The 12,074-nt window shown below is 38.6% G+C and overlaps 1 protein-coding gene across 1 annotated transcript; it reads left to right on the top strand.

Annotated features, from left to right (window-relative positions):
- The first annotated feature begins 9,881 nt into the window (after window positions 1-9,881).
- On the top strand, window positions 9,882-11,411 carry LOC111597973. Its single transcript, XM_023312947.2, has 4 exons — window positions 9,882-9,976; window positions 10,067-10,649; window positions 10,723-10,872; window positions 11,052-11,411. Exons 1-4 carry the CDS (start codon window positions 9,946-9,948, stop codon window positions 11,377-11,379), a joined length of 1,092 nt encoding a protein of 363 aa, XP_023168715.1. The 5' UTR covers window positions 9,882-9,945; the 3' UTR covers window positions 11,380-11,411.
- The last annotated feature ends 663 nt before the right edge of the window (window positions 11,412-12,074 follow it).

Raw genomic sequence — 12,074 nt, 5'->3', positions numbered from 1 at the left:
AATGAATCTTTAGAGTATGCCTGACTTGTAGTTAAGCAAGCTATTAAATTCTAGGGTATTATTAGAGTACAGAAGGCATATATAGAAAGTTAGTGTGATATATGTATATCTGCAATAAAAAGAAGCTAGATAAATGCGCGAATAACATAAGTTTATTAAATTAAGAAAATATAATATCTGATATATATGTATTTAAAATTATATTTTAAATCAATTTTGAGCTATTCCCCTAGCACTACAGCACTATAAAGATGCTATTCAAGCTATATTTGCTTTTTGAATTATTTTAGCAGCAGATTGAACTGAAGTCTGTGAGATGCAGGAATATATAATTAACTGAAGTAAATTTAACTTAATTTTAAAAAGTAAAATGATCAAATGAAGCTAACAATTTATATATTTGTCAATTAATATTCTAGAAATTCTAAATAATATATATATTTTTATATATATGTAATAACCAATTTAAATATATTTAAGAATATAATAAAGGACTATAAAATATACCCGCAGTTGAGCTCTATGGCTACAGGGTATGCCTGACTGGTAATACAAAGCGAATGAATGGAAAATGCGGCGCCTGCCAGTTATAAAATTTGTTGTTTGTTATATATATCGTATATACATACATATATATCGTGTGTAGCTCACGATTTATCGATAAAACATGCGCCTAGGCAGCGTTAAGCGTCTCATTACGCCCACGACAAAAAAAGTGTGTATTGGAGGCCAGGAAATTGAAAAGCAAAAATAAGAAGAAGAAGAAGAAAACGTAACCGTAAACGTAAACGTCAACATTTTGTTTGCACTCGCAAATATGTTTCTGGGTTGTTTTGTTTGCGAAATCAAATTATTGCATGTGCCACCAATTCCAATTTGAGCTGGTGCTAAAAGCTAAAACTAGAAATGGCAAAACTGCGATAAATGGCAAAAGTATCAAGCCCAACACACACACACACACACACAGATGCACACCCACACAGAGGCTAGTAAATTGGCCCCAAAAACGTTTTTCCTCGTAACTGCCTGTCGAAAGTTATTCGCAGCCAAAGCTGGAAAAATGGCTAGATGGGAGCAAAATACTTGAAATGAAACTTTGATGAGCTATTAGTCATTTTGACATGTGCTTTACGACTCTAGTACATAGAGCAACTCAGCCAACGAACAACATCTAGCCACCATCAATAAACATTTGTCTAGACTCCAGGGCGTTTTTCTGCCATATATTGCGCATACGCAATGTATTACGAGCAAAGTAGTTGCCATAGCTGGGCAGCTATGTTTGCTGGGCACGAAGTGTTTACATACTATATAAAAGTGATTCCTGGGTTGCATATAATGTTGGCTCTTAAAGTTAACATGAGTAGTGTTCGCTACATGACAGAGCATTACTAGAGTCAATCGAGATGGAGTACATTTATTTAAGTATATTAATGCGACTAGTAACAGCATGTTACGGTATTTTATAAATTGTAGATAGTTAACAGCTGTTACTGTTATGAGCTGCAACCACTGCTATCTTTTACAGCACTTTAACATAACTATGCAAAGGCTAGCATTGCAGCCATGCTACTGTTAGCAGCTACACTTACTGTTAACATATGTTACGTGACTAATGCTAAAGCTTCTATATTGTATTTATATTATATATGCCATATATGCATTATTTTTAGTGTTCGCTAAAATGTTTTTCTCAACTTAAGAACTCACATTTAGCTTAATTATCATTCCGAATTTAATTTCATTAAAATAACAAGCTTAATGTTAATTAAGAAACGGAATAGCTAGCCAAGTTTGGAACACATCAGCCAACTTTATGAAACTTTGGGAAGTGTTCAACTCATTTAAGACTTGGTTTGCTGTGAACTGGCAAATTGGCAGAGACAATTCAAAAGTATTTCTTTGCTCGTTCAGCATGGTGAGGAAAACGAGTATATTGGCTTTGTGAGAGGCAGCCTTTGACAGAACATATATATATATACTTGGTATCAACTTTATCTTTCAAGCTTTTACAACTAGAAACTGTAGATTGAGAGCGGGAAGAGCTATATCTTATATAGTTTCAGAGTCAATAACATCAATTCAATTCATTCAGAAATTATGGATTATTTATGCCTCTTTTTCGAAGCCTTAAGCAAGTATCAAGTAGTTAGTTATGCCCTGCTTCAACCTCTTTACTTGTTTCTTTTTTTGGCAGCAAAGAGCAGCAGCAGGCACTTAAGTTCCGTCTGGTTAGCCAGTTGTAGTACTTCAGTTCAGAATGTGCAATGTCACTTAGCTTGATTGCGAATTATTGTCATTGGGCCGGAGAGTAGAAGCTGGAAACTGGAAACTGAAGGCCGGCAAAAGATGTTTCCCTTAATTCCATTGGGGCAAATGTAGTTTGAGCTATATTTGAGGCATGCCAAATAAATAAAGTCCACTGGTCAACGAAATGCAGCAGGAAATTTACTTTTATCTATTTTCTGCACAGTTTTTTTTCTTTATCGAATTGGGTCAACATAAAATGCTTCGACTAAGTGCACTAAAAAGCCCACTCGACTAGAACTTAAGTCACGTTTTGAGGGTTGTATGGGCAGGGCAAAGAGAGAGAGCGAGAGATAAAAGAGAGCATATCTTAATTCTATAAATACCCTGTGCTTGAATAACAGTTTCTATTAACAGAAGTGTAAGCAGAAGTATTACATAGTTAGTTACTTAACAGCGCCTGCACTTAACATAAAGTTACAAATGCTAAGAAGGAGTCATTGAACAGAGTGTAGATTCATAAACGAGTAAGTAGGAGGGAGAGAGAGTCGTTTAACAGACTTTAACTTAATATAAGTATTACTTATTCATATATGTTACCTCTAACACTAACAGAATGGAGATGATGATACTTAACATTGTTTCAAAATGAACATAAAATGCTGGCAAATATGACTTACAGCTGTTACTGTTTGTCTGTTAACAGCTATTACTGCTCTCATGTTAACCACTGTTAAGCTTTTCTGTTAATTATATCAGTGTTAGAGAAGAGACTACTAACAGACTGTAGTCAATTAGACTATAACAGTGGGACTTTTTGTTAACTGCATTGAAATGTTTTCTTAGACAGCCTGCAGTTTGCACGCTTTTAGCTATGCGCTAAGAAGTATGCTATAAACATTTGACAAGTCGTAAATTTAGCCACGTTGCTCTTAGACTGAAAGTACGAGTATATTAAGCTTATGTGGGGCGACAGCCCAAGCCCTCTAATTTAGTGGAGTGGGCTGTTTTAAGAGCCACTCGAGTGCTCAGCATATGCGACACGTCAACATTCAATTTTGTAATGAAATTTTCATTATAATAAGCATCAGGCAGTTGATGAACGCGATTGAGAACGTGAAACGGAGTGAGAATTTGAAAGAGAACGGGAGATGGGAATGGGAGATGAGATACGACAAGCACTGGAGTCTGCCTCTGTATTTTTGGTGCCTCGGTGCCACGCCCCTTGCAGAATATGGTAAAGTATTCATGACGCCAGCGCCCCTTTTCTCTCTCTCTCCTTCTCTCCCTCTCTCTCTCTCTCGCTCTCTCTTTGTGCAGAGCTCAAATGGAACGCAGCTCCATCCGCAACTCCTACTCCTACTTCAGCTCCTGCTCCTGCTCCCGCTCCTGCTCCTGCTTCTGCTTTTGTTTCTGCTTTAGCTCGTATTTTGCCCAGCCCAACATGACCTACATTTTGGCCTGGGCCGCGTAGCTAAGCAACCCCAGTTTGAGGGCCTGGCAGCAACACCCCAACAAGCAACAAAAAAAATTAAGCAAATAAATTCCTAAAGACTAAGAAATACCCTGTAAACTTACATAAAGCGTGTTGTTTGATATTATATATGATTATAAGCTCTAGCATAGGCCCATTGATAATATCTAATAACAATTTCTTTTGCATGACATCATCATACCCTATACAGTAGGCTATATACAGGGTATTCACAAAAATGAAATATAAAGAAAACCAGACCAGAGCACGCGGCACGCATAGGCAAGTATGCCAGCAACCCCCGCTTTACCCCAACTTCAGCCCTCCCTTCCTCCTTCTCTCTTTGTCTCTCAGTTTCGCCTCCTTTCGGCCGACTTACATTCAGTGCACACATATAAAAATTGTTTTCGGTTGCTTATTGGCAGCAAATTTGCGTGCCGCGCATGCACAAGCAGCCCGGGTGAAATGAAAAGCCAAACGAAGGTTTCCACACGATTTTCACCAACTTCATTTACATGGGATATGTTTTCGTACAGGATTTGCCTATGGTTTTTGCAATTTCTCTATCAACTGCCTGGCAAGCCCCCCAGAGTTACGAGTTTCTAATAGACCTTGTGGCTTAGGCATTTACAACGTGTTGACAACTGAATTTCTCTTTACTTCTCATATATTTAAGCTCATCAATCACTTGAAAATAGGTATATATGTATTAGTTGACCTTAGGCATCGCACGTGCCAGCATTTTGGTCATTTCACTGTTGATTTTGGCTTACCAAATAGATCCGTCTACGTATCCCCAAACATACCAGGCAATCATCAGCATTTGATATATTTGTCAAGGGCAAACTTAAGTGGGCAAAATTACCATTTTAGGGCTTAAACATAAAACTTCAGACTAAAGCATATTTAACAGTAATGTTAATGTTACATAGGGAGTAGCAGAAGATCGCATACAACTACAGCTGTTAGTTGTACAGAAGTCTCCTATCTATTAAATAGCTTAACATAAATGTTAGCATTAACAGTATCTGTATCTGCTAAGACTTAACAGTTTATATTATAGTCCACTTTAATAGTGACTATCTATAATAACATTTAATTTGAGCGATAAAACATGTCATAACAGTAGCCATAATGTTAGCCACACTTACCGTTAACATTAAGAGTTAAAGCTACTTTTTATAACATAACATTTTGCAAATGGACTGCTATATAAAAACGAAAGCCATATGTTCTTCATTTACATGTATATTTAGAATAACATATACTACCCCAAAATAGACATTAATCGAAACCTCTCGAAGCCCCACAACTGTCATCCTAACTAGTTTTTACAGGCCTATAAAAGTCAGCGGGAAAAAGGTCATGTCAAATGCGTTTATTGATAAAACTAAAAAATAAAGCGACTTCAATTTTTATTGCATACTTTTCGGCGCGTGCTGAAGAGCCCAAAAAATCGTAACGAAAAAGGAATTTTATTACTGTTTTCTTTTTTTTATATGCTCCTCTTCAATTGCGTCGCAGCGCAACGGTTAGGTGCCCTCTCCTTTTCTACCATGCCTCTCTCCATAACATGTGTTAAACGGACAAAATAAATTAACGAGCTGCTCAATAAGCGAGCAGATGGCGTATATGCCATTCCTCCGTTTCGCTCACACATCAAAGTTTGCGCCATTTTTATTTTTGTTTCCTTTTGTGCTGTTTGTCAATCAAAGAACATTTTTCATTTATTTTGCGCGGACGAAAAACTCAATTTAATTGTGAAAAAAAGTTTTTCACGTTTTCATAAATTAAATCTGGGCCAAGTTTTTTCTTGCTTTTGCTCTGCGAGCTTATTAAATTATCCACAAAAGAGAAACAGAGCGTGGGAAAGGGAAGGCGACAAAGCAAAAACTTTTTTAATAGCAGCAAAAGTTAAGCGCAGCGAAAAGCCAGAAGGCGATAGAGCACAGAGTAAACTGAGAGAGAGAAGAAAAAGAGGAAGAAGAAGCAGAGCGAGCAATTGGATCGTATTGAGAAAGTCTTGTGAGCGTGACCTGCATAACAGAACAATATGTAGATCCAATCATGAAGGAAGGATGTAATGTTAGTTAACAGCTTCGAATACTTGTGCTTATGTTAAAGTAACATATGAATAGGAAGATCTAAGAGGCAAGTGTATATTGTTAGTTAGCGACTGAGCTAATATTACCCAGTGTACTTTAAAATCATATTTAACATAGTATAAAACGTTTGATATTAAAACTAGTTATAACTAAAAATACGCTTCAATGTTAAGCCTGACTTGCCCGCATGTTAGGTAACATAATGTAACTATAACAGCTTTGCTAAAAGCACAAAGAGCAAAAAACTTTTATAATACAATCAAATCTAAGATTCACTCACACACACCCACACACTGGCTCAACACACAAATTGCCTTGCAAGCAGTTTATTAGATAACAGAAACTCTTCTACTCTGCAAAGTTCTTGGCCCATAATCAAGCCCAAGTGGGAGGCGGCGGCGGAGGCGTAGCTTCACAGTTGAAAAAATTCAAATTACAAGCCAAAAGGTTGAGACAAAAAACAGCAACAACAAAATGGCTGAGCAGCTGCCAAAGGCCAAAAGACCAAGAGACCAAAAGTTCGAGTCCTGAAAGAAAACCCAAGTGGAACCTATGAGAGAATTGCAAAGCGAACGCTTTCAAATGAAAACTTTTATGTAGGCGAGCGCAAGGGGGACGGGGTGGGAAAGTCAAGCAAGTGGAAATAGAAATGTTGAAAATTGTCGTTAAGTTTTATACTCGAGCTGAATTATCAACTATGTGGGATCTGTACTGTATAAAAAAATATATATAACAGTAGAATACAAAAGACAATGGCAGAAGAAGTGAGAAAAAATAAATGTGGCAGCTCAAGATATGAAAAAAAAAATGAAATAAAAAATAAAAAGAATAAAATATACTTTTAATAAATAATCTTCAATTAAAAAATTTTGCGAGGCAGTGTTGTCTAATGTATAAATTTACGGCAGCAAACAAACACACAGATAAGAAATTATTCATGAGGAAAGAGAAAGCATATTAAAAATTAACTGTGCATGCCCTTTGGAAGACGCAAAGCTAACCTTTTTTTATGAGTTGGCAACCCTGGCCGCAAGCACTCATTGCCCCCTAAAGTAATTCACCAAGGCGAATGCAAAATACAAAAAAAAGAGAAGGAAAAAACCACAGATTTATAACTGCAATGCGGCCAAGCGAAGCAGAACAAAAATTTTTAGCTAGTCGTGAAAATAAAGTAAAGACAATAAAAATATATAACATTAAGCAGGAATGCTGCCAAGGCGACGCCGACGGCAACGGCAGCGGCAACGGCAACGGCGACAGCGACGCCAGCGACATAATGAGCAGCCCAAACGGTAAAAATCAGACACAGCTGAGCCTGGCAAATGTGGGCCAAGCGGCAGCAGCAACAGCCAGGAGCACGAAAGTGAGAGAACGAGAGCGAGTCGTTGCTATTGGTTAGATTTTGCTTTGCGCTGCACATTCTTTGCAGTACCGTTAACGTTTTTCTGCGGTGCCGCTTTACATGGCCATTTGCTACACACACACACGGACGTAAGTCGAGGCGAGGCCAGTAACAAATACAGCTGCATACATCTGGGCGCGAGCTCTCTCTGCCTCTCACAAAAGTTTACCCTCTCGCACTCTCTCTATCTGTTATTCTCTCTCTGTAAGCTGCTAGTGCTTCTCCTACTGCTGCTTATGCGTCATTTTTTCATTCTTGTCCCATTGCTATCGCTTTTTCTTACCATCTTTATCACGCATTCGCTTTCGCTGCCAGCAATAACAAGAACAACAATATCATTATTGTTCTTGTTGTCCGTCAGCATTGCAGCATTTTACACAGCACGAAGAAAAAAATGTTATTTAGACTTTTGCTTGGCCTACGACGTTTTGCTGCTGCTCTTGCTCTTTCATTTTGGCTGGTATATTATTGGACGTTTTGCTTCAACCTCTTCACCTATTGCTTCTTCTTACTTGTTGCGCTGACGCTGACGCAGCTGACACTGCGGTTGCCTGTCCTCGCTGGCTCCCACTCTCATGCCCACACTCACTCTTTCTCTCTCTCTCTCTCTGTCTCTCTCATTCTATGCGAGTTGACTTTTAGCAGCTATTGCTGCGCTATGTTTGAACACTGTAAATCTGCCTGTCTGTGTGTGTGTATGTACGTGAAAGTGTGCAAGCGTGCATATGTGAGCGTGTGCCTGTGTGCTTTTTGGAGGTCTTTCATGTTACCTGCAAATTGTGCGTCACATAGCAGGGGAAATAGGCGTACGTTTGAATGGAAAAGGAGAACAAAAGTGAAAAAGGAATAGGGGCTGGATTTCAGCTATTTGGGTAACATATCATTTAGAAAATAACTATAAACTGACAAATAGAAAAGAGGACTTTACTAAAATGGACACATCAAAGCTGAAAATGTTTATGAATAGGGTATTTGAGAGCCTATTTGCTAAGTTATTAGTGTATGATGAGTCTTAGGATGAACATGAATATTAATAATACCATTGGATGATTAATGTTTATTTTATTATAGGTATACAATAAGTTTTAATAATATAAGTATTAATATTATATATATTAGTATAAGTATTAGTATTATTATTACTATAATTATAAGTGTCCATATAATATTAGTATAACTTTTCGTATATATTAAAATTACTTGTAGTATTATTAGTAGTTCTTAGATTGGGAATTTCTTTGATAGAATACCCTCTTTTCAGTACCCTTACTCGCTCGATGCAATAAAGCTTAAGCCAAACCGACTATGGAAATCTATTCTTTAAGTTTTCTCCACATTTTCTCAACTTTCCCACACACAATCTAACAAAACTTTTCGCACCTGAGGCCTATAATTCCGTACACCTCTTTTCTAGTAATTTTGTTTGTTGTCAGCGCTTTGTATGAAAGTTTACGCTTTGCCTTTTGTCAGGACACGCCCAGTTCCTCCTGCTGCTGCTGCTGTTGCTGCTGCCTCGATTCCATTTTCCATTTCCATTTCCATTTCTTGAAAGGCCTGTTCGCCTGGCAAACAAACATTCAGGCAAACGGAAATGCCCCTCCGCAACGTTTTGCAGTTGTAGTTGCTGCGTTGTTTCGCCTGTCGCAGCTATCATTCATGCCACGCCAGTTGACATAATGCGACACACGCCAGCCCCCCAAGTGCCCCACACACCCTCCGCACCCTAGACAACCAACCCCACCCCCTGCGGTCCCCCACTATCTGTGATCCTTCTGCAACAACTTTTTTGCAGGCAGGCAGGCAGCCAGCTAGAGCCAAGGTCCCAAATACAACTGAAGCCAACTGCCAAACACACACACACGCACACCCCTTCCCATGCCACGCCTCTTTGCACAACTTTGCATAGCACATCCAAACGCCCACGCGAGTGTGCCACACCCACGCCTAAAGGCGGCATACGCAATGCTATATTTAGCTCGCAAACTGCGATTTTATACCCTGTGCGAAAATAGTGCAGCAAAGGGTATGCTCAAATAGTTTGACTGCTTGTAACAGAAGCATTCAAGAGTCAGAATAGATGTATATATAGTATATAGTATATATAGTCTTGAATATTTCTTAAGCCATCATTAACAAATCAAAAATAATTGTGGCTTTACTAACTCCCTTTCTCTGTCTATCTCTCTCTCTCTCTCCATCTCTATCTCCCTCTCTATCTCCCACTCTTTCTACCTCTCTCTCAGTATCTCCTTTTCACACTACCTCTCTCTCTCATCTCCCTCTCTCTCCTCTCTCGCCCCTCTCTCTCCCGACATATTCCACAAACCCAAATCGGAAATAGATCAATCTAGATATTTCGAAGCTACTCTTATCTCTTCCACAACATTTTCTTTTCTTCACATATTAAAATTAATTTTTCCTGAATTCGAATAGATTTCTCTCGAAACAAACAACAAACTGTAATATTTATGGTTGTTACCTAGCAACCTCCATCAAGTAAGCCAGGCAACAAGCTTCGTTTTCCTAACAGCCAAAACGAAGGAACATAACTTAGTGCCCAAAAGGAAACACAAACATACACAATATAAAACATACAGGTACAATACAGAAGATATATACAAATGCACTTAAATATATACAAATAGGTATATACAAATATATCGATATATATATATGTAAAAATATATATATATAGATCTGGTAGCTGAGACCCAGAGATGCAGAACGTTGAGGCTTCTCTGGCAGAAGGTGAGTTTGGAGATTGGTATATTATGGAACCTATGTAGACTTGCATTCCAAACCGATTTCCATTCCGATTTCGATTTCGATTCCTCGCAGATTTCGCGCGTATTCGTGAAGTACAAGTTAACAATGTTATACGCATTTTGGAGGATTCGCTTGGCCGGATCAAAGTATCGCTTATATTGCCGCAAATGGTCTCCGATCTAGACACTGTCGAGCGGCAACTGCGCGGCACTGCCTATCAGCCGGCGATTGAGCTGTTGAGCAATGTGAAGAAATTGGGTACGGTCAATATGCAGCTGGTCGATAGCGAGATACTTAAGACAATCGATTATTTTCATCGAAATTTTGAGATGAATGAACTATTTCCACGCTTTCTCAACAATCTGTCGCCCTACGATAAGACCGTATTGGTGGCCTTCGAGACAATTCTGTCCGTCGCTCGTAGACAAATCGAGCGCACTTCGAAGGCCGAGATAAATATGGAGCGGCAGCTGTATGTCATGTACCGGGAACGAGAGGAGACCATGGCACGCAACGAGAAGTTCAGAAAGAAGCTCAAGTCGAAGTATGCGGCTCTGCGCTGGAAGCAGGGCGCCCAATTCGTAATATTGGAGAAGCATGAGAGCGATCTGGCCAACAAAAAGTGGAAGAATAATGTGAGGATTCAAAACGAAATGTGAGTCGAGTCGTCCGGGTTAGATGCCAGCTTCAGGTTTTCACACTTTCCACTCTTTTCTCACGCCACACAGTGAAAAACGCAGTCGCATGTTAAGAGATAATCACAAGCTTAGCCTGCTCAGGCAAAAGGAACTGGAGGAGGAGCTGGAACGTGCAGAATCTAAATACGAATTGCTAATCAAAAATAATGTGATTAAGGAAAAAGAAATACGCGGTGAAAAGTAAGTAAAAGGCTCGAAGCTTTATAGCCCATGAAATAATTATATATTTGATCTATAGTTATTTCATGGGCTATAAATTTGTAACTTAGTTTCTTAAACGAAGATAAAAATCCTTTTGAGCAGATATACCTATTCTTCTGCTTATCTAATACCTCTTTCGCTATTCTGTCGCCCTACAGAAGCAAGCTGCTGATCCAGCTCGAGAATATACTTCGCAAATATGACACCAGTGTCAGTGACAAGTTGCGCGAAAATCTCGAACTGGAGGATATGTATAAGGTGGCGAAAAAGCAGTTGGATGAGTTTATGGTACAGTATCGCAAGGAGGAGGCAGTCTACAAGAACATTGTTGTCAAATACGAAAAGGAGGAGCAGCGCAAGCAGCAACAGCGAATCATGATATACATGATGAATCGGGCGGCTCGCAAGATCCAAAGATATTGGCAGAAATGGCGAAAGGATCAGCTAAAGAAAGCACGCAAGGCTAGGAAGAGCAAGAAGAAGTAAACTGATTAGATTATATATTGGATTTGTATATTTATTAAATTAACACTCGAAGAATCTTGTAATATGCAAAGTTTTTCACTTTTCTAACATAAACTAGTCTCGACATTACTTTGAGACGAGGTTTCCTTTTCAGTTTCATAGCTATGAAGTCGATTTCATCATATGTTAGGTTAGGTCGAAGGATCTCCTACAGTAAAAGTTTACTGATGTTAGCAGCTGGAAAGATATTTTTACCTTTATTTCCCTATCTAAAAAGTTAAAGAAAAGTGTATATTCAGGATCTGAAGTATCATACATTTCTTTATATATGTATATCAAATAAAACTCCATTTAAGTCCTTTACCACATATCAATACCTACACATTATTTTTTATTTCCGGCACTTTTGGCCACATTCCTCACATTTCGCTCATTTTTGACTTTAGGCGTTGAATTAAACGCTTAGCTTTCCATAAAAATAGCTTAAATGGCCTTTTTTGTCAGCTTCTAGTGGAACTTATTGAAGGCCCCGGGACGCACTGAGGAAATCACCTTTTAGTGGCTCCATTAAAAGACCATCATATATACCCAACGTAATTGCCAGCGTTTATTTCGCTGACAATTAGCGGGCTCACACAGAGAATTTTCTGGCTGTTTTATGGCTAGATGTGCCCTCGTAATTAGCTTTTATTTTACTCACATACCCAAAAAAAAGA

The sequence above is a fragment of the Drosophila hydei genome, unplaced genomic scaffold (assembly GCF_003285905.1).
Source record: "Drosophila hydei strain 15085-1641.00,03,60 unplaced genomic scaffold, DhydRS2 tig00008130-arrow-arrow-pilon, whole genome shotgun sequence".
NCBI classification, from domain to species: domain Eukaryota; kingdom Metazoa; phylum Arthropoda; class Insecta; order Diptera; family Drosophilidae; genus Drosophila; species Drosophila hydei.
The sequence above is the reverse complement of the archived record's forward strand: the minus strand, read 5'-3'. Positions and strand labels throughout refer to the sequence as shown.

Excerpts from the sequence above, each read along its gene's own strand:
- LOC111597973 (XM_023312947.2), top strand. The coding sequence starts at position 9,946 with ATGCAGAACGTTGAGGCTTCTCTGGCAGAAG. Across the intron at positions 9,977-10,066 it reads TGAGGCTTCTCTGGCAGAAG|ATTTCGCGCGTATTCGTGAA; the intron begins GTGAGTTTGGAG and ends GATTCCTCGCAG. Across the intron at positions 10,650-10,722 it reads GTGAGGATTCAAAACGAAAT|TGAAAAACGCAGTCGCATGT; the intron begins GTGAGTCGAGTC and ends CACGCCACACAG.